The sequence below is a fragment of the Salmo trutta genome, chromosome 36, assembly GCF_901001165.1.
Source record: "Salmo trutta chromosome 36, fSalTru1.1, whole genome shotgun sequence".
Lineage (NCBI taxonomy): Eukaryota > Metazoa > Chordata > Actinopteri > Salmoniformes > Salmonidae > Salmo > Salmo trutta.
In genome coordinates, this window is record NC_042992.1 from 32626332 (window position 1) to 32651851 (window position 25520).

The 25520-nt window shown below is 44.6% G+C and overlaps 1 protein-coding gene across 4 annotated transcripts in view; it reads left to right on the forward strand.

The window, feature by feature from the left end:
- Positions 1-6421, forward strand: part of LOC115175909 (retinoic acid receptor RXR-beta-A) — a 31471-nt gene extending 25050 nt beyond the window's left edge. For 2 of the 4 annotated variants that reach the window (XM_029735541.1, XM_029735542.1), the window contains 5 exons: positions 1642-1774; positions 3435-3476; positions 4090-4181; positions 4314-4419; positions 4519-6421. In XM_029735541.1, the coding sequence (XP_029591401.1) occupies positions 1642-1774; positions 3435-3476; positions 4090-4181; positions 4314-4419; positions 4519-4666 (521 nt within the window). In that variant the 3' untranslated portion in view covers positions 4667-6421. The remainder of the gene's footprint in view (positions 1-1641; positions 1775-3434; positions 3477-4089; positions 4182-4313; positions 4420-4518) is intronic. The other 2 variants (XM_029735543.1, XM_029735544.1) reach the window with 1 other exon arrangement.
- The last annotated feature ends 19099 nt before the right edge of the window (positions 6422-25520 follow it).

Genomic DNA, 25520 nt, shown 5'->3' on the forward strand with positions numbered 1-25520 from the left:
AGGACATTCAGAGACTTGTCCCGAAGCCACTCCTGCATTGTCTTGGCTGTGTGCTTAGGGTCGTTGTCCTGTTGGCAGGTGAACCTTCGTGCCCAGTCTGAGGTCCTGAGCGCTCTGGAGCAGGTTTTCATCAAGGATCTCTCTGTACTTTACTCCGTTCATCTTTCCCTCAATCCTGACTAGTCTCCCAGTCCCTGCCGCTGAAAAACCTCCACACAGCATGATGCTGTCACCACCATGCTTCCCGATTGCTCAGTTTGGCCGGGCTGCCAGTTCTAGGAAGAGTCTTGGTGGTTCCAAACTTCTTCCATTTAAGAATGATCGAGGCCGCTGTGTATTTGGGGACCTTCAATGCAGTAGCCATTTTTTGGTACCCTTCCCCAGATCTGTGACCCAACACTATCCTGTCTCGGAGTTCTACGGAAAATTATTTTGACCTCATCCCTTGGTTTTTGCTCTGACATGCACTGTCAACTGTGGGACCTTATATAGACAGGTGTGTGCCTTTCCAAATCATGTCCAATCAATTGAATTTACCACAGGTGGACTCCAGTCAAGTTGAAGAAACATCTGAAGGATGATAAATGGAAACAGGATGCACATGAGCTCAATTTCGAGTCTCATAGCAAAGGGTCTGAATACTTATGTAAATCAGGTATTTTTTTTATTTTTATAAAAACCTGTTTTCGCTTTGTCATTATGGGGTATTGTGTGTAGATTGCTGAGTTTTTATTTTTTATTTAATCCATTTTAGAATAAGGTTGTAACGTTTCAAAATGTGGAAAAAGTCTGAATACTTTTCGAAGGCACTGTATATTCCATTTAATAGTAAAGTCATTAATAGCGTTTCATCATTCCATCCCGTACCGTTTATTGCAACACGTAGACATTTCCGTTTCATGTTTTATAGGCCTACAACACATTTTCATTTAGCCAACCATTTCTTACCCTGCTCTGAGTAGGCAGTGCACTTTATAGTGCGCATGAACGTTCGCAAGACTCATGAGGTAGAAGTTCTGTTTGTTTAATTAAATATATGGTTTCCTTTGTTCATATTTTCCGGTTTATGTCAGAGTTCTGTGTGTCTGTGTCCTGTATTTCTGTCATTTCTGTTGTGCGTAATTGGAGCGGGCGCGCCTCAGTGCTCATAGAACACTTTGGAGTTGAATAAGAGAAAATGATTGTTCCATGTATGCGTGGGTTTGAAATTATTATTATTATTAAATCTGATTAAGACAAATGTAACAATTGATGTGAAAAATGTCCTTCTACATTGTAGAATCAGTTGATTTGTTGTAATTGCCAGTTGGGTAATTATATGGTCCTGGGGGCCAAGTTCGTATATAATGTAGGCCTACCTGTTTGACCTCCTGTTAGACAGATTCCATGTGGTTTCTCCAGGAGAGGCTGCACAGTCTTGCCCTCTACCTGTGTCTGTTAAGATAGAGCCAGTTAAGCCTGATACACGGACAGAGGCTATTTCTTTTGGGCTATTGCCCGTGTATATTTGGTAAATCTACTTGTATATTTGGTATGATGTTGCTGGACCCCAGGAAGAGTAGCTGCTGCCAAGGCAGCAGCTTATGGGGATCCTTAATAAATACATATACATGGATAACCCGGTCTGTCTCTTCTCTCCAGGTTGGAACGAGCTGCTGATTGCCTCCTTCTCTCACCGCTCCATCAGCGTGAAAGATGGCATCCTACTGGCCACCGGCCTGCATGTGCACAGGAACAGCGCCCACAGCGCTGGCGTGGGAGCCATCTTCGACAGGTAACAGGCACACACACACACACGTGCGTTGGACCTCGGTGAAGCACATAGACGCGACCTTTTGCATGTTAATTTTCAAAGAGAAGGTCATAAACTTCAGGGAGAAAGATTGAAAAAAAAGTGCCTCTGAATGATTAAAGCGTTCTTCATTGGTTTAAACAATAAATGTCTAGTGTTTTTGTAATGGCCGTTTGTTTTATTTGATCAGACACGCCGTCATATATACACTTTCTGTCATAGTCATCCGTTGAAGCATTGAAATGGTGGCCAATTATGACTGTTGCAGTTTACTGTTCATTAAATGTCCGTTTCTCTTTGGAGTCCAGATGATTTGTTGAAATGAGCTGAATCATTTTCCTGACTGAAGGGAGAATGGAGAACTTTGCACTTTTTTTCCCAGGGTTCTGCTGGCTGCGTGTCTGGCTCTGACTGGCTGAGCCTTTACGGCTTAGTCTGCCTCTGGAATGACACAGCGTGCCAGGACGCTGGCGACTAATGCTTCATGTAGACGTCGCCCTTGATTTCACTAGGATAACCCCCTCCACCCCACCCCAATCACAGCCACACATTCATCTATTCTGTTTTACATTGGCAGATGTCAGTATTTTATTCAGTAGCATGGCACCTGTCTTGAGTAAAATCCTGCGCTCATCGCAGCTCTCAAAGAACAGGCGTGCCCACCCCATCTCAGTAGGGTCGCCACATCACATGGTGTGAATTCATTGTTTATTACACAGTAACTACATTTTTATGAATAGTTCATAAGCTGCAAGACTCCCAATTCCCACAGGAATTTAAGCATATCTTGGATTAACCGGTTGCAGGCTTTTGTTTCAGATTCATCGCAATCTAGACATCCTTGTGGTCCAGTGAATGTTTTTTTTTATTTTTTTTTTGACATTTCTCAATTCTCATGTTTTTATCCTCGCTTCTCTTTTTTTTGTTTGATTCATACAATATTATTTTCTTTGCATTCTTTTATGATTTATGCCAAATGGGTTGAATGAACATGATTAAACTGCCCTGATCATATTACTGCATTGTTCCTTTGATGCCTATTTATCACGCTCCTCTATTTTCCTATTCTCCTGCTCCACTGTCATTGGCTCATGCATAATACACACAACCCTTTTTGTGCTGATTTGGATAAACCAGTTACATTTAGAATTTTTTAAATGATGCGTACTTACCCAGGAAGTTGTATATGATAATTATCGAGGGTACAATGAAGTATGCCTAAAACACTACAGTAATTCAGTTAAGCAGAGGTCTTGGGTAATACCGCATAGAACTATTTACTTTGTTTAAATCTGACCCAAAATGAACGTTTTCTCCTCTAGATCGTGTCTCAGATTTATTTGTTGCTGTGTTACATTGTCATATCTTTGTATTTTTGTCATTCCTCAAGCTTTACTTCCTGTAGTTTTGGTGCTTTACTTCCTGTAGTTTTAGTGCTATCTAAAAACCTTTTCATCAGGACAAGTCTCCATCAACAAGAGCCTGTAGCCTGTTACTCCCAGAAGTGGAACTGGGCACCAAAATGCACTGCAGAGTCTAACTTACCTGTTCCTCTGGGCCCAAACCAAAGCAGGAGGGACAATGTAATAACAATGTAACTGTGTAATAACATTGTAATAACACATTGTAATTGCATACACAGGGAGAGTGCGCACAATGCAGAGGTTGGGGCCATATTTGACAGGTAATGACATCACTACACACCCACCTTCCCCTATCAACAACAAACAAAACAAATAACGCCACCCCCCCCCAAAAAAAAATCTTGGCCCAGTTGTTGAGAATGAACGAATCTGGCAAAGAAAGTGCTGTAATATGCCCAGTTATAAAAGCGGGTCGTGTGTATCTTGTCTGCACGTGTTTCAGTGAGTGTTGTGTTCTGTTTCTCCTCTTTTCTGTCGGACCTTAGGCTCGACTGGTCGCTGGCGCAGTGTCGACAAAACACAGGCTGCTTACTTTCCTCCCTTTGTGTTCTTTCTGTCCTCATTGAATTATTACATTACCCAACATTATTGCGATGTGCCGTAGTCTATAAATATGTGGTGGTTTGGGCTATTGCTTTGTTGCAATTTCTGTCATTTATAAGGTTATGTGTAGATTGTGTGTAAAGTGTAAATACAAAGTGTAAAGAGGATGTTAGACTTGGATCCCAGCCCCCCCCTGCCCTTGTTAATTTCTCTATTTAACTGCTGCATCGTTGAGTGGAACTGTGGTGAACCCTAGAGAAGATGCTAACCCATCTCCTCCCGTTCTCTCGTCCCTCTGTCACACCTCCTTCTCCTCGACCCCGGTTGTAGAGTTCTCACTGAGCTGGTCAGTAAGATGAGAGACATGCAGATGGACAAGACCGAGCTCGGCTGCCTCCGAGCCATCATCCTCTTCAACCCAGGTAATGATATCCTCTCAAATAATGATTTGAGACAAGATAAGCCATTTCATCCCAAATATAGCATGATGTCAGGAAGAGTCGCACGTTAATTCATCTCAGTGCTATAATGCCGGTGTTTGTTCCTGCGTTCAGATGCCAAGGGCCTTTCCAGCTCCAGTGAAGTGGAATTGCTGAGGGAGAAGGTGTACGCATCGCTGGAGTCCTATTGCAAACAGAGATACCCCGACCAGCAGGGCAGGTACAAGAGAAACACACAGACATACTATAGCACTTATCCACACAATACTCCCACGTCACCGCCATGATTGACCTCACTCGTTCTCCCCCGTCGCCCCAGGTTCGCTAAGCTCCTCCTCCGGCTGCCAGCTCTACGCTCCATTGGCCTGAAGTGCCTGGAGCACCTGTTCTTCTTCAAGCTGATTGGCGACACCCCTATCGACACGTTCCTCATGGAGATGCTGGAGGCGCCCCACCAGCTGACCTAGGAACCAGGTTCTGCTCTGGTCCATCAGGGGTTCTAGTTCTGGCACCCTGGTTCTGGGACTTCACCATGTCTGCTGGTTTTGACGTCCCGCCCACACAAACCCCACCACCCCTTCTTCCCTCATTACATCCCCCCAAGCTGATACAGCTCCAAAAGACCATATGCTGTCAAAAACAAACACTTCCAGAAACACATACCTTTTCACAGTAGGGGTTAAGACACATGGATATATCTCATTTTTAACCACATATACAAGTTTTATCATGAGTTAGCCTTCAGTTTGTAGCCTTCAGCTTTGAGTGTAAATGCTTCTGCGATATCCGGTAGACCTCTCAGCTTCTTGTGGGGTTCGTAGGTTATTCAGATACATTGCTGTGCGCATAGATATGACGAGTGGCTTACTCTGTCTTTGGTTTTACTCTTGGGTTTACCCCAAACCTGCCATAATCAGGTGCGTAATATTTCAATCAAGTCTCCCAACTTTTCCAGCTTCTATTGGTCGGGACACAACCAACGGAGGCAGACGCGCCCCTCTCAGTTCACCAATCCGAATGTGATTTGAATACTATGCTTTATTCACGCTGAAATGCGCTGAATTTGTTTTGAAGTACTGTACTCATATAATGAGACCTTTTTTAAGGCATTGAAATCCAAGGAGGGGGCACTTTGATTGGCCCTTCTTAAAGCTCACACCAGGCTTTCAAAGAAAGAAAGTGACTTATAGGATGTTTTCTTTTGTTTCATTGTGGCGTTTGGTCTTCAAGTCCAAACAAGGGCCATTGGGCACAGAAAGTGCAACCTTGTTCAAGAGCACTGCGTTCATTGGTGCTGTTGTAGATCTTTCTTTTGTGTCATACCCTATCCTTGCTAATGGTCATTTTTGCACTCTGTGAAACGTTACTGTGTAAGTAAACATTTAGCAGAAACCCTTCTGCCCATCTTTAAGAAACTGGGGGCGACCACAACACACACGTCATCGAACGAACCTCTCCCCATCTTTCATCATATGTCTTCTTAAGAACCAATATGTTAATTGGGTGCTTTGTTCTGTGAAATGGCCGTCCGTTCTAAAAAAAGCCAGGATATCGTTGGATGTCTTGTTCTATCGGCCTACAATACCCCTACAAACCCCCCTTCTGAATCCTCCGCTTGTTTCATTCAGTGCTTGCAGCCTCTTTCCGTTAACTTTTTACAATCTGTAAATAACATGACACATCTACTCCTTCACTAGAGTACGATTGGGTAATCCCAATCTATGCATACAGTAGGGAAGACACAGGCGTTAGCGAGCATATTAATACCCACACACAACAAAAAGTATGCACCGATAGCACGAGCTACAGTATGAACAGCTATTTTACACATTCAACTTGTACTGTAAAAAAACTTTAAGGGTTTTACCAATATACTGGATTTTAAGCTTGAAAAACCCACCTAATTGTCACTGACTAGTAGGTTGCTAGTAGTTGTACTAGTAGTCGTACTAGTAGTCGTACTAGTAGTCGTACTAGTAGTCGTACTAGTAGTCGTGATGCTATTATTTCGGGTCACTGTCGGCAGTGTCACGGGCAGGGCGATAGACCCCGCCCCCTTAGGCTGACCAGCCTCAGACGATACTTCCTGTTTAGCGTGGAGCTGATTGGCAGGCTTCAGCGGATGTAATGTGTGGTCTGCTTACACAAAGCTATGCACCGGGGCTGATTCAGCTCCCCATAACAGAAATGGATGTCAACACATAAGATACAAACTATGAACAGAAAAATAAAAAGAGCATCATTACACACAACGTAAGCAATATCGGTGGATGCATAAATAATGAGACCATATACAGTGGCTTGCAAAAGTATTCACCCCCCTTGGAATTTTTCCTATTTTGCTGCCTTACAACCTGGAATTAAAATAGATTTTGGGGGGGTTTGCATCATTTGATTTACACAACATGCCTACCACTTTGAAGATGCAAAATATTTTTTCTAGTGAAACAAACAAGAAATAAGACAAAAATACAGAAAGCTTGAGCGTGCATAACTATTCACCCCCCCCCAAAGTCAATACTTTGTAAAGCCACCTTTTGCAGCAATTACAGCTGCAAGTCTCTTGGGGTATGTCTCTAAGCTTGGCACATCTAGCCCCTGGGATTTTTGCCCATTCTTCAAGGCAAAACTGCTCCAGCTCCTTCAAGTTGGATGGGTTCCGATGGTGTACCGCAATCTTTAAGTCATACCACAGATTCTCAATTGGACTGAGGTCTGGGCTTTGACTAGGCCATCCCAAGACATTTAAATGTTTCCCCTTAAACCACTCAAGTGTTGCTTTAGCAGTATGCTTAGGGTCATTGCCCTGCTGAAAGGTGAACCTCTATCCCAGTCTCAAATCTCTGAAAGACTGAGACAGGTTTCCCTCAAGAATTTCCCTGTATTTAGCGCCATCCATCATTCCTTCAATTCTGACCAGTTTCCCAGTCCCTGCCGATGAAAAACATCCCCACAGCATGATGCTGCCACCACCATGCGTCACTGTGGGGATGGTGTTCTCGGGGTGATGAGAGGTGTTTGGTTTGCGCCTGACGTAGCGTTTTCCTTGATGGCCAAAAAGCTCAATTTTAGTCTCATCTGACCAGAGAACCTTCTTCCATATGTTTGAGGAGTTTCCCACCTGCCTTTTGGCGAACACCAAACGTGTTTGCTTATTTTTTTCTTTAAGTCATGGCTTTTTTCTGGTCACTCTTCCGTAAAGCCCAGCTCTGTGGAGTGTATGGCTTAAAGTGGTCCTATGGACATATACTCCAATATCCGCTGTGGAGCTTTGCAGCTCCTTCAGGGTTGTCTTTGGTCTCTTTGTTGCCTCTGGTTAATGCCCTCCTTGCCTGGACCGTGGGTTTTGGTGGGAGGCCCTCTCTTGGCAGGTTTGTTGTGGTGCCATATTCTTTCAATTTTTTTATAATGGATTTAATGGTGCTCAGTGGAATGTTCAAAGTTTCAGATATTTTTTTATAACCCAAACCTGATCTGTACTTCTCCACAACGTTGTCCCTGACCTGTTTGGAGAGCTCCTTGGTCTTCATAGTACCGCTTGCTTGGTGGTGCCCCTTGCTTAGTGGTGCCCCTTGCTTAGTGGTGTTGCAGACTCTGGGGCCTTTCAGAACAGGTGTCTATATATATTGAGATCATGTGACAGATCATGTGACACTTAGATTGCACACAGATGGACTTTATTTAACTAATTATGTGACTTCTGAAAGTAATTGGTTGCACCAGATCTTATTTAGGGACTTCATAGCAAAGGGGGTGAATACATATGCACCCACCACTTTTCCGTTTTGAATTTTTTGAAATAAGTATTTTTTTTCATTTCACTTCACCAATTTGGACTATTTTGTGTATGTCCATTACATGAAATCCAAATAAAATCCATTTAAATTACTGGTTGTAATGCAACAAAATAGGAAAAACGCCAAGGGGGATGAATACTTTTGTAAGGCACTGTATCCCTTTCCATATTGTGGCCATAAAAAGATTTAGACGGGTGATTTCTGGAGTATATTTAGAAATTGGTATTATTTACCATTCAGAAATTATGATGAATAGAGGTTGCTGTATCTTCTTACTGGACAGTAGTTCAGCTGTCCTAAACTAGGTGCTACACGACTCATATGGTCTTACAATTATAGACATGCTTGTTTACACCAGAGGAGGCTGGTGGGAGGAGCTATAGGAGGATGGGCTCATTGTAATGGCTGGAACGGAATCAATGGAATGGAGTCAAGCATATTTGGTACCATTCCATGAATTCCATTCCAGCCATTGCAATGAGCCTGTCCTCCTATAGCACCTCCCACCAGCCTCCCCTGGTTTACACCAACGCAGACACAGTACACACACAAACACAAGGCTAAGAGTGTGCAAGTACACGCACACACACCCTCCACCTTTTTCCGTCTTGAAACCGAGGTCTACTTAAAATCGGATTCCCACTCAGCTGTACTCTTTTCAGTCGATCCCCTAGATTTACTTGCAGTCAGGCCTTTCTGGCGAGAGGAACACCTCCCCCATGTAATATATGGATATGGAGGATTATACTTGTGTGTCCTACTCCAAGCCTGTGAACAGGCAATAGGAGCACTGTAGACTATTTACATACCTGTTGGTTTATGTATGTCTATACATGTGAAAATGCTCTGTTCCTCGGTGTCCAGATTGTGGATGTACAGAGAAGAGGTGTGGTTGCTTGTTGTCGCACCACGGTTTCAGAGTGGAACCTCAGGGTAGACTATCTTAAGTGTGCATCCCCAGTGTGGACCATGATCTTGTCACACCTTCACGATGCTGGCAACAGCCCTTTCTGCAATTCCCTCATGTTTTTTTTGGAGCTTCCTCGGTTGAATGTGAACGCCTTGCATCTCCCATTTCTTTAACACTAGAAAATCCTGGCCTCGAGGGACCAAACGAGTCATTTTGACTCCAACATTCTAAGTCTAGCAAGTACATTTCATATACGCTATCGGATAAATAATATTTTGGTTGTGTTTATGGATGTCTTGGGTAACATTAGAATACGAAACAATTCTAATTTCAAAGAACAAAATAGAATTTTCATTTGTTTATGTTACTGCAGGCTGTCTGTCGACCAATGTTCAAGTGTGGAACAGTGGATATTATTGGGAAAAGGGATGTTTTGAAATGGAGCTAATTCTGGATACTATATCGAAATCAAAACATCTTACCTGCATGTGACTCTGTAGGAGGATTTGAAAAAGTCCCTTTTTTGCACTCTAAAAAAGACACGTCCTCTTAAAACAGCTTATAACACACATTGTTTGTGATATCGAAATGATAAAATACGTGTGTTAAACAGACTTATTTAGGAAAAGTCAAGGACAGACTTTAAAAATGGCTGAGATATTTCAATTTAAAATTCCTATTAAGTCAAAATGGCTCACTTGCCTCTTCTAGTGTTAAAACAGTGCATTTAAAGTGAATCCCTTGCTATCCTATAAAATGTGTCTTATCCTATAAAATGCAGTTTTCCTATGAGCAGAGATTATTTAGTACAGTACAGTATACGTATAACAGCTCTATGCAAATTATACAGGTTTTATAAGCTAAGCATTTTGAAGTTGTTCAGGCAGACAGTTTATCAGAAGGTGGTCCAAGTAATTATAATTTTTTTTAAAAAGGTATTTTGTTATGTCACTGTGTTGATATGTCGCTATGTTGATATGTCACGATGTTGACTGCGTACAATGAAGCCTTGCTCTGGTTATACCAGCAAACTCGGGTCTGCTGCAGCATGGAGAGAGGTTTTCAACAACAAAAAACGAGATGCACAGAATAGCAAGGCGCAAGCGAAGGGGTGTAAATTGGCATACACGTTGCCCGGCCCTTCCTCTTCCCTTGCCAACGGAGTGCAATGGCCATTTGGTATTACTTGATGGCAGTGCGGCGGCGGATGTCGCTCTTGGAGACAGACCGCCGGCGTGCGGCCCAAAGACGCGTGTCCTTCGTGACCGCGTGCACTCAAGGCAGACGCCTGGACCTTTGATTACGTTCAGTATCTCCAACTTACTTTTGAAATCACTTGCTTGAATTTTTTTTTTAAACGCTTCTTTATTAAAACTGGGCCTTTGAAGCTGTCATTTATTGGTATGTAGCGGGGCGCAATACTTATTTACATAGGCACCCTGGAGCAAAGGACCTCTGCAATGATCTAAACACCCCATGCGGTTGGCTGGTTTGCGCCACCCATGTGATGATGCAACACTGCCAAACAGGTTCGAAGGCCAGCGTTGATGCTGTGCCATGCTGAAGGGTCTGCTTTGTCACTAAAGGCCCCTTATGAGAAGGGTGTCACAGCAAGGGGGGAGGGCCAGTGGCCCCTATGGTGCTAATGCTGTACATTGGTGCTTTTTTTTAAGGGTCGATCTTGCTTTGATTGCCAAGAGGGCAGAGTTACAAGCTAGGAACGTGCACAGATCATTTGGCTATTTGGATCACGGTTCGATCTTCCGTGTCCAGCGCAAACAGGAGTGTTTACGTCGAAAAATATGCGTTGGGACACTGCAGCAAACCTTGGCTTCGGCTGAGAAAAAAAGTGGAGCCAATGCATGGACTCCAAAGGTGCGCGCTGAAATCACGCCTCTGGATAGTGTCCCATTACATGGAATGAACTTGAGGGGAGGGCCAACTCAACATGGTAGACGCCACTCTTTATAGGAGGGAGGTCGTGCTCTCCAGTTGAAAGAATGCTTTCAAAGTTGGAGAAGTGCTTAGGGTGGGGCATAGGGTGGGACAATTTGACTTGATCAGATAATGATTTGTTGATCAAGAAAAGCTGTTTTCTTTTTCATTAGATCTAGAGATGTCCTGTCATTGACTCCCACCACAATACACTGCTTCTTTGTCTGTGTTTGACTCTTTCCCATGACCGCGCTGTTCATCTTTCTGTATTCAGGAGTATTAAACAAATGCAAAAACTTAATCACGTGGGTTTCCTTTTTCTCATGTTAATTCTTTGTCTAGTTTTTATCTCTGACTACAGCATACATGTGCAAATTATAGACTATTTTGTGTGTTTTGGGGAAGGAAAGCAACAACAAGAAATTGTCATTCGGAATCTGTTTCTGTTTGTTGTATCATTTCCAAGTAAAGGTTTTAATACTGTACCATTCCTGTCTTGGTGGATTTAGTCTTTCTCCATGCTTTTCAGTGCATGTTTCAAAAGAAACATTCAAAGAACAATGTGGAACATTTGACTTGTTGGAAGCTTGACAACCATGTACTATTGGACCACATTTTTGTATTTAGATAAATTATACATTCTGATCTTCTGAGTTGATATACATCAGTGTAAGCATTTTCCCCAACCTTCATACATAAAACAACTTGTTGTCCAATAAATGTAATGTCCCGATTGACCTTTGTAGTCCCCCATCCCAATAAATCGGATGGTATGGTCCTCAGTCCAGCAGGACCCCCGGGCCTCGAGTGACCAGTGGCGCTGTAGTTTAGTGATGAACCCAGCAGAGGGAGCGCCGACCTACGTCCGCCCATTCATTCAACTATATGGTGTCCTTTCTACCCCGGCCTGGAACCAACTGCCCAGCCGCGGAGTGTCTGTCTGCTCGTCGCTGTTTGGCTATGACCGCTTCTCTGTACAGGTTTATTTTTTGTTCTCTCCACCCGCCCCTGTCTCCTCCCTCAATTTTCACTCATTGGTTTACATTTCTTCTCGGTCAACAATTGTTTGCCTTTCCCCTCAAAATTACAAAACACTTCTAGAACGATATGCACAATTCATTTATTTGGGCCCATTAACAATACATTTCGAGTCGGTGAAATCCCGAACATAAATCACAGGCAGCCTAAATAGCAGACTATACAATATAATTGAAAACAAGTCCTCGGACTATACAACTTTCTATAACACATTTTCAGTAATGGTCCCCATTTATTGAGGCTACAGTCCCTCAGATTTATCTACCGTGTTACAATTGAATTCCCCATTATTTTTGAAATAGTTTCAAACATGTTGTTCAAAGTCACGTTTTGCAGGTTTGGTCAGCGTAATGTAGCCTAATGGCAAATGGTGGTATGCTAGTCTAAACGTCTTAGTCAATAACTGTCACGCAGCAGCTATGACTGAAATTGAAATGGCTTTTTGCTATGTACTCGCGTTATTTCGCCACCATACCGAGTCAAACGTTACGTTACACACGCAATACAAATTTCAACTTTACTGTGATTCGGTGGAATTTGACTGAAGTGGAGCCTGTCCTCATTTAGTAGTAGGTCTACTCAGGAAGCTGCGTCTGTTGTTCCAATTGTGTCCGGCAGAGGGAGCACGTACAATAAATAACCTCTGACAGAGACATGATGAGCTTGATGTCAAGCAGTGGTTCAATTGTATTCTAGGCCTATGTGTGGACCCCCATGTACAATTGAAGTCAGAAGTTTACATACACTTAGGTTGGAGTCATTAAAACTCGTTTTTCAACCACTCCACAAATTTCTTGTTTACAAACTATAGTTTTGGCAAGTCAGTTAGGACATCTACTTTGTGCATGACAAGTAATTTTTCTAACAATTGTTTACAGACAGATTATTTCACTTATAATTCACTGTATCACAATTCCAGTGGGTCAGAAGTTTACATACACTAAGTTGACTGTGCCTTTAAACAGCTTGGACAATTCCAGAAAAAGATGTCATGGCTTTAGAAGCTTCTGATAGGCTAATTGACATAATTTAAGTCAATTGGAGGTGTACATGTGGATGTATTTCAAGGCCTACCTTCAAACTCAGTGCCTCTTTGGGAAAATCTAAAGAAATCAGCCAAGACCTCAGAAAAGAAATTGTAGACCTCCACAAGTCTGGTTCATCCTTGGGAGTAATTTCCAAACGCCTGAAGGTACCACGTTCATCTGTACAAACAATAGTACGCAAGTATAAACACCATGGGACCACACAGCCATCATACCACTCAGGAAGGAGACGCGTTCTGTCTCCTGGAGTTGAACGTACTTTGGTGCAAAAGGTCCAAATCAATCCCAGAACAACAGCAAATGACCTTGTGAATATGCTGGAGGAAACAGGTACAAAGTATCTATATCCACAGTGAAACGAGTCCTATATCGACATAACCTGGAAGGCCGCTCAGCAAGGAGGGAGCCACCGCTCCAAAACCACCATAAAAATTCCCGACTACGGTTTGCAACTGCACATGGGGACAAAGATCGTACTTTCTAGAAAAATGTCCTCTGGTCTGATGAAACAAAAATAGAACTGTTTGGCCGTAATGACCATCATTATGTTTGGAGGAAAAGGGGGAGGCTTGCAAGCCGAAGAACACCATCCCAACCGTGAAGCACGGGGATGGCAGCATCATGTTGTGGGGGTGCTTTGCTGCAGGAGGGACTGGTGCACTTCACAAAATATATGGCATCATGAGCTGGGAAAATTCTGTGGATATATTGAAGCGACATCTCAAGACATCAGTCAGGAAGTTAAAGCTTGGTCGCAAATGGGTCTTCCAAATGGACAATGACCCCAAGCATACCTCCAAAGTTGTGGCAAAATGGCTTAAAGACAACAAAGTCAAGGTATTGAAGTGGCCATCACAAAGCCCTGACCTCAATCCTATAGAAAATTTGTGGGCAGAACTGAAAAAGTGTGTGTGAGCAAAGAGACCTACAAACCTGACTCAGTTACATCAGCTACACGAAACATTTGACCCAAGTTAAACCATTTAAAGGCAATGCTACCAAATACTAATTGAGTGTATGTAAACTTCTGACCCACTGGGAATGTGACGAAAGAAATAAAAGCTGAAATAAATCATTCTCTTTACTATTATTCTGACATTTCACATTCTTAAAATAAGGTGGTGATCCTAACTGACCTAAGACGGAATTTTTACAAGGATTAAATGTCAGGAACTGTGAAAAACTGAGTTTAAATGTATTTGGCTAAGGTGTATGTAAACTTCCGACTTCAACTGTATCTTTGAGTCATATTTAGTAACATTTTGAATGCATCGGCTGAAATTCTTGAATTAAGGGAATATATACAACGCTGTTAAGGCCAGTGAATCATTCTTCAGAATCTGCAGTGGCTGGTTTTTCACACTCCCTTGCTCTCAGCTGCACACACTGTGGAGGCCTCTCTTGCAAATGGCTTCTTCACCTCTCGCGGGTTATTTTTAACCCTTTTCCTTTCCAACTCCCAGTCCCTCCCCAATCCTGTTCCTCTCCTCCCTCCCCTCTCCCTCTTCTCCTCCTTGTCCATTTCCCTATGTGTTAAGGGTGGCATAATGGGGCCTTCATGGAGGGACGGAATTCCACATTCTTTTTAAACTCTCATACCTCAAATGTTTGATTACTCTAAATTAATATTATTGCTGAGTTTTGAGAACCAAGCAATTTGTTTGAAGTCATATGCCAGCATTTTGGTGGGCAATGTGTGGTTAAGGAACTCCCACACCTAGCTGCATGCAGTCATAACTTTATTGAACCTGTGAACTGATCACTTAGACTCAGCAAATATTCACATATGGAAAGGCTTGACGTTTCTGTACTGTTTGAATGCTTTAATCACAGTGCAATTTAAGAAACACTATACTCACATTTAAGATATTGAAGCATGTATTTGCATGTTATACACACTATCACTGAAGAACTTGGTTCGAAGGTTATGCTCTAATATCTATTTTAATCAGCGTGGCTGTGTCTCTTAAATCTCATTTCTTTCTGTTATCCCCCCGTGTTCCTTTCTGTCGAAATCATCTGATTTAGGACACTGGCTACGTTCCTCTCTCAGTATTAATCCTGCCTTCATTCTATTCCATTATCGCTCACAAAGCCTACATTTTTTTTCTTCTTTCGGTCCCATCCTGTTTCTTTCTATGACTATAAGGTCAAAAGTGAAAGATGCAGGTAGACTTGAGGAAGGTACAGTGCCTTCAGAAAGTATTCATACCCCTTGACCTATTCCACATTTTGTTGTCACAGTCTGAAAATGGATTAAAAACAAAAAATGTCACCCATCAGCACACAATACCGAATACTGACAAAGTAAAAACAGGTTTTTAAACATTTAAGCAAATGTAGAAAGAAATATCTAATCTACATAAGTATTCACACCCCTGAGTCAATACATGTTAGAATTACCTTTGGGAGCATTTACAGCTTTGAGTCTTTCTGGGTAAGTCTCTAAGAGCTTTGCACACCTGGATTGTACAAGCTCTGTCAAATTGGTTGTTGATCATTGCTAGACAGCCATTTTCAAGTCTCGCCATATATTTTCAAGTCGATTTAAGTCAAAACTGTAACTAGCCACTCAGTGACATTCAATGTTGTCAATGTTGGTAAGCAACTACACTGCAGATTTGGCCTTGTTTTAAGTTATTGTCCTGCTGAAAAGTGAACTAGTCTCTCAGTGTCTGTTGGAAAGCAGACAACCAGGTTTTGCTATAGGATTTTGCCTGTGCTTATAGCTAGCTGTATTCCGTTATTTTTATCCCAAAAAATTCCCTTGTCCTTGCCGATGCCAAGCATACCTATAACATGATGCAGCTACCACCATTGTCATGATCACTATCTTCGAACTACCTGTCATAGATCAGCCAAGGCGCAGCGTGCCGGTATTTCCACATACTTTATTAGTGAAAACAATACAGAACGGAAACGTGACGTTCTGGGGCTGCTCAAAGGCAGCTACACAAAAACAAGATCCCACAACTCAAGAAGGGAAAAAGGGCTGCCTAAGTATGGTTCCCAATCAGAGACAACGATGGACAGCTGCCTCTGATTGGAAACCACACTCAGCCAAAACAAAGAAATAGAAAAACTAGATTGCCCACCCCACATCACACCCTGACCTAACCAAACTAGAGGAAAATAAACGTCTCTAAGGTCAGGGCGTGACAGTACCCCCCCACCCCCAAAGGTGCGGACTCCCGGCCGCAAACCTGAACCTATAGGGGAGGGTCCGGGTGGGCATCTATTCTTGGCGGCGGCTCTGGTTCGGGCGTAGCCCCCACTCCACCCGCTGATCCCCCCGCTTCTCTGTCGCTGGAGGAACCAGACTGCGGATCACCGCCGGAGGCTCTGAACTGCCGACCGCCGCTGAAGACTCTGGACTGCAGGCCGCCGCTGAAGACTCTGGACTGCAGGCCGCCGCTGAAGACTCTGGACTGCAGGCCGCCGCTGGAGACTCTGGACTGCAGGCCGCCGCTGGAGACTCTGGACTGCAGACCTTTGCTGGAGGCTCCGGACTGCAGACCTTCGCTGGAGGCTTCGAACTGGGGAACGTCGCTGGAGGCTCCGGACCGGGGGACTTCACTGTAGGCTCCGTGCCATGGATCATCACTACAGGTTCCGCACCATGGATCATCACTGGAGGCTTCTTGCCATGGATCATCACTGGAGGCTCCGGGCCATGGATCATCACTGGAGGCTTTGTGCCATGGATTATCACTGGAGGCTCCGGGCCATGGATCATCACTGGAGGCTTTGTGCCATGGATTATCACTGGAGGCTCCGGGCCATTGATTATCACTGGAGGCTTTGTGCCATGGATCATCCCTACAGGCTCTGGGTCATGGATCATCACTGGAGGCTTCTTGCCATGGATCATCACTACAGGCTCTGGGCCATGGATCATCACTGGAGGCTTCGTGCTATGGATTATCACTGGAGGCTCCGGACCATGGATTATCACTGGAGGCTTCATGCCATGGATCATCACTACAGGCTCCGGGCCATGGATCATCACTGGAGGCTTCGTGCCATGGATCATCACTGGAGGCTTCAGACCATAGATCATCACTGGACGCTTTTTTCGTGGAGCTGGAACAGGTCTCACCAGACTGGGGAGACGCACTGGAGACCGGGTGCGCAGAGCTGGCACAGGGTATACTGGGCCGTGGAGGCGCACTGGAGGTCTGGAGCTTAGGGCTGGCACAACCCGTCCTGGCTGGATGTTTACTTTAGCCCGGCAAGGGCGGAGCACTGGCACTGGACAAACTGGGCTGTGCAGGCGCACTGGCGACACAGTGCGCAGAACTGGCGCAGGATATACTGGGCCGTGGAGGCGCACTGGAGGCCTGGAGCGTATGGCTGGCACAACCCATCTTTGCTGGATGCTCAACCCAGCTCGAAAAACTGCAGGGCGCGATTACAGATCGCACCGGCCTGTGAGTGCACACTGGCGACACAGTGCGCATCACCGCATAACCCGGTGCTTGCCTCGTCACTCGCTCCCCACAGTAAGCACGGGAAGTTGGCTCAGATCTCCACCCTGACTCTGCCAAACTCCCTGTGTGCCCCCCCCCCCCGCCATAAAAAAAAACAATTCTGGGGCTGCCTCTCATGCTTCCGTCGATGTTGGTTCTCCCCGGTCCAGCTCGTCTTCCCAGTAAGCGCACGCTGCTTGGCTTTCTTGTGGTGGGATCTTCTGTCACGTTCACTGTCCTCAAACTCCCTGTCATAAATAAGCCAAGGCGCAGCGTGTCGGTAATTCCACATACTTTATTAGTGAAACCAAAAACTATACAGAAAGGAAACGGAAACGTGACGTTCTGGGGCTGCTCAAAGGCAGCTACACAAAAACAAGATCCCACAACTCAAGGAGGGAAAAAGGGCTGCCTAAGTATGGTTCCCAATCAGAGACGACGATGGACAGCTGCCTCTGATTGGAAACCACACTCAGCCAAAACTAAGAAATAGAAAAACTAGATTGCCCACCCCACATCACACCCTGACCTAACCAAACTAGAGGAAAATAAATGTCTCTAAGTTCAGGGTGTGACAACCATGCTTTAAAATATGAAGATTGGTACTCAGTGATGTGTTGTTGGATTTGCCCCAAACATAACGCTTTACATTACATTTACATTTACATTTAAGTCATTTAGCAGACGCTCTTATCCAGAGCGACTTACAAATTGGTGCATTCACCTTATGATATCCAGTGGAACAACCACTTTACAATAGTGCATCTAAATCTCTTAAGGGGGGGGGTTAGAAGGATTACTTTATGCTATCCTAGGTATTCCTTGAAGAGGTGGGGTTTCAGGTGTCTCCAGAAGGTGGTGATTGACTCCGCTGTCCTGGCGTCGTGAGGGAGCTTGTTCCACCATTGGGGTGCCAGAGCAGCGAACAGTTTTGACTGGGCTGAGCGGGAACTGTGCTTCCTCAGAGGTAGGGAGGCGAGCAGGCCAGAGGTGGATGAATGCAGTGCCCTTGTTTGGGTGTAGGGCCTGATCAGAGCCTGAAGGTACGGAGGTGCCGTTCCCCTCACAGCTCCGTAGGCAAGCACCATGGTCTTGTAGCGGATGCGAGCTTCAACTGGAAGCCAGTGGAGAGAGCGGAGGAGCGGGGTGACGTGAGAGAACTTGGGAAGGTTGAACAGCAGACGGGCTGCGGCGTTCTGGATCAGTTGTAGGGGTTTAATGGCACAGGCAGGGAGCCCAGCCAACAGCGAGTTGCAGTAATCCAGACGGGAGATGACAAGTGCCTGGATTAGGACCTGCGCCGCTTCCTGTGTGAGTCAGGGTCGTACTCTGCGAATGTTGTAGAGCATGAACCTACAGGATCGGGTCACCGCCTTGATGTTAGTGGAGAACGACAGGGTGTTGTCTAGGGTCACGCCAAGGTTCTTAGCACTCTGGGAGGAGGACACAGTGGAGTTGTCAACCGTGATGGCGAGATCATGGAATGGGCAGTCCTTCCCCGGGAGGAAGAGCAGCTCCGTCTTGCTGAGGTTCAGCTTGATGTGGTGATCCGTCATCCACACTGATATGTCTGCCAGACATGCAGAGATGCGATTCGCCACCTAGTTATCAGAAGGGGGAAAGGAGAAGATTAATTGTGTGTCGTCTGCATAGCAATGATAGGAGAGGCCATGTGAGGATATGACAGAGCCAAGTGACTTGGTGTATAGCGAGAATAGGAGAGGGCCTAGAACAGAGCCCTGGGGGACACCAGTGGTGAGAGCGCGTGGTGCGGAGACAGATTCTCGCCACGCCACCTGGTAGGAGCGACCTGTCAGGTAGGACGCAATCCAAGCGTGGGCCGTGCCGGAGATGACCAACTCGGAGAGGGTAGAGAGGAGGATCTGATGGTTCACAGTATCAAAGGCAGCAGATAGGTCTAGAAGGATGAGAGCAGAGGAGAGAGAGTTAGCTTTAGCAGTGCGGAGAGCCTCCGTGACACAGAGAAGAGCAGTCTCAGTTGAATGACCAGTCTTGAAACCTGACTGATTTGGATCAAGAAGGTCATTCTGAGAGAGATAGCAGGAGAGCTGGCCAAGGACGGCACGTTCAAGAGTTTTGGAGAGAAAAGAAAGAAGGGATACTGGTCTGTAGTTGTTGACATCGGAGGGATCGAGTGTAGGTTTTTTCAGAAGGGGTGCAACTCTCGCTCTCTTGAAGACGGAAGGGACGTAGCCAGCGGTCAAGGATGAGTTGATGAGCGAGGTGAGGTAAGGGAGAAGGTCTCCGGAAATGGTCTGGAGAAGAGAGGAGGGGATAGGGTCAAGTGGGCAGGTTGTTGGGCGGCCGGCCGTCACAAGACGCGAGATTTCATCTGGAGAGAGAGGGGAGAAAGAGGTCAAAGCACAGGGTAGGGCAGTGTGAGCAGGACCAGCAGTGTCGTTTGACTTAGCAAACGAGGATCGGATGTCGTCGACCTTCTTTTCAAAATGGTTGACGAAGTCATCCGCAGAGAGGGAGGAGGGGGGGGGGGGATTCAGGAGGGAGGAGAGGGTGGCAAAGAGCTTCCTAGGGTTAGAGGCAGATGCTTGGAATTTAGAGTGGTAGAAAGTGGCTTTAGCAGCAGAGACAGAAGAGGAAAATGTAGAGAGGAGGGAGTGAAAGGATGCCAGGTCCGCAGGGAGGCAGGTTTTCCTCCATTTCCGCTCGGCTGCCCGGAGCCCTGTTCTGTGAGCTCGCAATGAGTTGTCGAGCCACGGAGCAGGAGGGGAGGACCGAGCCGGCCTGGAGGATAGGGGACATAGAGAGTCAAAGGATGCAGAAAGGGAGGAGAGGAGGGTTGAGGAGGCAGAATCAGGAGATAGGTTGGAGAAGGTTTGAGCAGAGGGAAGAGATGATAGGATGGAAGAGGAGAGAGTAGCGGGAGAGAGAGAGCAAAGGTTGGGACGGCGCAATACCATCCGAGTAGGGGCAGAGTGAGAAGTGTTGGATGAGAGCGAGAGGGAAAAGGATACAAGGTAGTGGTCGGAGACTTGGAGGGGAGTTGCAATGAGATTAGTGGAAGAACAGCATCTAGTAAAGATGAGGTCAAGCGTATTGCCTGCCTTGTGAGTAGGGGGGAAGGTGAGAGGGTGAGGTCAAAAGAGGAGAGGAGTGGAAAGAAGGAGGCAGAGAGGAATGAGTCAAAGGTAGACGTGGGGAGGTTAAAGTCACCCAGAACTGTGAGAGGTGAGCCATCCTCAAGAAAGGAACTTATCAAGGCGTCAAGCTCATTGATGAACTCTCCAAGGGAACCTGGAGGGCGATAAATGATAAGGATGTTAAGCTTGAAAGGGCTGGTAACTGTGACAGCATGGAATTCAAAGGAGGCGATAGACAGATGGGTCAGGGGAGAAAGAGAGAATGTCCACTTGGGAGAGATGAGGATCCCAGTGCCACCACCCCGCTGACCAGAAGCTCTCGGGGTGTGCGAGAACACGTGGGCAGACGAGGAGAGAGCAGTAGGAGTGGCAGTGTTATCTGTGGTAATCCATGTTTCCGTCAGCGCCAAGAAGTCGAGGGACTGGAGGGTAGCATAGGCTGAGATGAACTCTGCCTTGTTGGCCGCAGACCGGCAGTTCCAGAGGCTGCCGGAGACCTGGAACTCCACGTGGGTCGTGCGCGCTGGGACCACCAGGTTAGAGTGGCAGCGGCCACGCGGTGTGAAGCGTTTGTATGGCCTGTGCAGAGGGGAGAAAACAGGGATAGACAGACACATAGTTGACAGGCTACAGAAGAGGCTACGCTAATGCAAAGGAGATTGGAATGACAAGTGGACTACACGTCTCGAACGTTCAGAAAGTTAGCTTACGTTGCAAAAATCTTTTTGACTAAAATGATTAAAATGATACAGTACTGCTGGCTGGTGAAGTAGGCTAGCTAGCAGTGGCTGCGTTGTTGACTTTGTTTGAAAGTGTAGCTGGCTAGGTAACCTAGATAGTTTCAGTGCTACATCTTATCATGATACAAAGGCAGCTATGTAGCTAGCTAACATAACACTAATCAAGACGTTCCTTTGTAATGTATTTAGTTTCTACAATGCTGCTCGTCGGTAATAGTTGGCTAGGTTTGGAAATGGCGTCGCGGGGGACGAAAATAGCTGGCTAGCTAACCTCGATAATTACTCTAAACTACACAATTATCAAACTATGACAAACTATGACAAAGACAACTTATTGACTAAAATGACAAAAATGATACAGTACTGCTGGCTGGTAAAGTAGGCTAGCTAGCAGTGGCCGCGTTGTTGACTTTGTTTGAAAGTGTAGCTGGCCAGGTAACCTCGATAGCTTCAGTGCTACACCTTACAAGGCAACTATGTAGCTAGCTAACACTAGCTAACCTGGCTAGCTAACCTCGATAATTACTCTAAACTACACAATTATCTTAGATACAAAGACAGCAAAGACAACTATGTAGCTAGCTAACACCACACTAATCAAATCGTTCCGTTGTAATGTATTAGTTTCTACAGTGCTAGTCGGTAGAAGTTGGCTAGCTCGCTAGCAGTTGTTGACTAAGTAGGAGAACGGTGGCGCGGCGGACGAAGATAGCTGGCTAGCTAACCTCGATAATTACTCTAAACTACACAATTATCTTTGATACAAAGACAGCTAAGTAGCTAGCTAAAAAATTGCTCAGATCAAACAAATCAAACCGTTGTAATGTAATGAGATGTAATATTACCTGCGGAGCGGAGTGCAGCACGACTACTCGCTCCAAACCCGGAAGCAGGACAAAAAGTTAATTTCTTTGGCACATTTTTTGTGCCTTGTTGCAAACAGGATGCATGTTTTGTAATATTTTTATTCTGTACTGGCTTCCTTCTTTTCATGCTGTGTCATGTATACTCCCTGTACGGCCTCTAGGTCATCAGGCTGCTGATTATCCCGCACAGCTGTCACCATCGTCTTGCGCACCGTTGCCTCATGACACTCACCTGGACTCCATCACCTTCCTGATTCCCTCCCCTATATCTGTCACTCCCCTTGGTTCTTTCCTCAGGTGTTATTGACTCTGTTTTCATGTCAGTGCGTTGTTTGTGGCTCGTGTTCATTGTTTCTTTTACATAATTAAACACTCACTCCCTGAACTTGCTTCCCGACTCTCAGCGCACTTGTTACATGCTGTCGTTTAGGTTAGTATTGCAGAGTAACTAAAATGTTGTTGATCCATCCTTTTATAATATTACAACCATTAAACTCAGTAACTGTTTTAAAATCACTATTGGCCTCATGGTGAAATCCGTAAGCAGTTTCCTTCCTCTTCGGCAACTGAGTTAGGAAGGACGCCTGTATCTTTGTAGTGACTGGGTGTATTGAGCCATCCAAAGCGTAATTAATAACTTCACCATGCTCAAAGGGATATTCAGTGTCTGCTTTTGTTAATTTTTACACATCTACCAATTGGTGCCCTTCTTTGAGAGGCACTGAAAACCTCCCTGGTCTTTGTGTTGGAATATGTGCTTGAAATTCAGATAATTGTATGTGTGGGGGTACAAAGATGGGGTCGCTTTTCTAATCATGTCAACCACTATTATTGAACATGGAATGAGTCCATGCAACTTATTATAATTTTTGTTAAACATGATTTTACCTCTAAACTTATTTAGGCTTGCCATAACAAAGGGGTTGCATACTAATTGACTCAAGACATTTCAGCGTTGGATTTTAAAATGAATTTAAAAAAATTCTACCAAATATATTCCACTTTGACATTATTGAGTATTGTCTGCAGATCAGTGGCACAAAATCTTAATTTAATCAATTAATAAATTCAGGCTGTAACACAACAAAATGTGAAAAAAAGTAAGGGCATGTGAAGGCAGTGTGGGCCAAGTTTACTCAGATGTACATTTAGTGGACATCGAGGGCCTCTAAGAATAGCTTAAAGAGGGCAATAATGAGAATGGAACACAGCCCATAGGGTATAATTCTAGATCTGAGAGAATACCGTTCTGCTCCAAAAAGAAAAGTACACACATCACAAAGCCAGCAGTGTTTAGAGGCCCAATGTGATGAAGTTGCATAAATGAGCAGAATGTGAAACCAGAAAACAACAGAGACCCGCATATATTCTGTCCCATTATGCAAAATAACAATGAGATTCTAGTGTAGACTAAAATGTAGATAAAACAATTTACGGGAAAAAAATACATTGTTTTGGCATGTATGCCAATCATTCACTGCAAAGAAAACGAGAGTATTAGTAGTGGGGTCCTTGCCAGGAGTGAACGTGAGAAGGGTGAAATGGATAAAGGAAGGGAAGAGTACAGACAGGAAGGAAGAAAGGGAGGGATTATTATTCTGTATCATCATAGTTATTTATTCTTCTAACTTGCTCTCAGTGTGTTAGCATAGGCCGGATGTGACCAATCAAAAATCAGAGATCAAGCAAGGAACCGCTTTGATGACTTTCCAACGGCAGACATTTCTGACCTCAAACATTCCTTTAATTTTGGGATTGTTTTTATTGTGCTCTCTGCCATGATTAACAATTTATTTATTATTTAACTAGGCAAGTCAGTTAAGAACAAATTCTTATTTACAATGACGGCCTACTGGGGAATAGTGGGTTAACTGCCTTGTTTGGGCAGAACAACAGATTTTTTTACCTTGTCAGCTCGGGGATTCGATCCAGCAACCTTTCGGTTATTGGCACAACGCTCTAACCACTAGGCTATCTACCACCCCAAACTATACACAATCTCTATTTCTTGTTATTGTAGGTTTCCCCACTGTGGATCACTGAGGAGATATTTTATAGGCCAATCATTTGCCTGCGATTTGGTAACTCTGATGAATAAGTGCTCATAAGATACGTATAGTGTACATACTATTAGTAAATGTGTGATTATGAATGTCTATATATTTTTTTTAAACTCTTTCTAGGTTGTAAGATTGGATCACTGTGTACAGGACTGCAGATAGCTTTACTTTGATGCAAACTGCAACCAGGAGTCAGGACTTGTCAGGACCAGACGGTCAGCAGCTGGATTAGCTCCAAAGGTAGGATGGGTTTTGTTAGTTATCCAATCATAAGGAGCTGATGTTCGCGCCCAGGTTGGGTCAGGGATGGGACCTAATCTGTTACTGTGGTGCCGTGACTAAAATCACATAGTCAGGCTCTGCCTGGTTGCTGAGGTTGAACATGTGCTTATCATTGGTGATTCTTTTGTTCGATACATTGATGAGGTGATCGTAGGAATCCAAACAAAGAACAGCAAGGAACCAAGCACTGAGCCCTGGAGGACTCCAATCGTCAAAATGCATTGATTGTGAGGAAAAATTGCTGCCCTTGGCCACCTATTAGGAGGTAGATAAGACCCGGTCCAAAAACAACCCATAACCTCTAGGCACTTCATGTAGATAGAAATAATTGTATAGGTAAGCTATGAGAAATATGGTAGTTGCTCCACCTTGCCCTCTCAATATTGCTTACACCTGAACAATTCTAACCAAGGACTGGGGTTTGTTTCTAGAGCATGATCACTGGGCCCGTCTCTGCTGCTTCTTATTATAATTAATTCATTAATTATATCATCAGATGATGGTTTAATTTGTCCAATTTTGCCAAAGGCTTTGCAAGATCAAAACTGAAAGGGGAGGTGGAATCTCATGTAGATTGGAATGGAGTGTTGAAACCAATGGACTTTGGCTGCTTGTGATGCTGAGTACATTTGCTTTTTTCTGTGGGAATTGCACCCGGTCTACTCATGAAAACATGTTTATTTTGTCTGGGTTTTATTTACTATTTCAGCCGTTGCTCACAGTGGCTTATTTGTCATTGTTTTGCCAATGTTTAGAATCCTGGTTTGCCTGTATAGCCTCAAATCATGTGTGAAGGGAAAATTGAAGACTATTTCACATTTGTGCCGCTTTTTCCCAACCCCCTCCTGCAGTTTGGGAAACTATGAAGCGGTAGACTTTTGGTACAATGGCCCTTAAAGTTCATTTACCAGGTTGTTTAATATGTGGCATATTGTGCCTACAGTATATGTTGTTTGCCTGAATAATCATTATTAGCACTTCCACTGTACAGCTGGTCTTGGATACGGCTGTGTGGGATGAAGCCTCCACACTTTTCGTCTCTCTCCTCCTTCTCCTCTA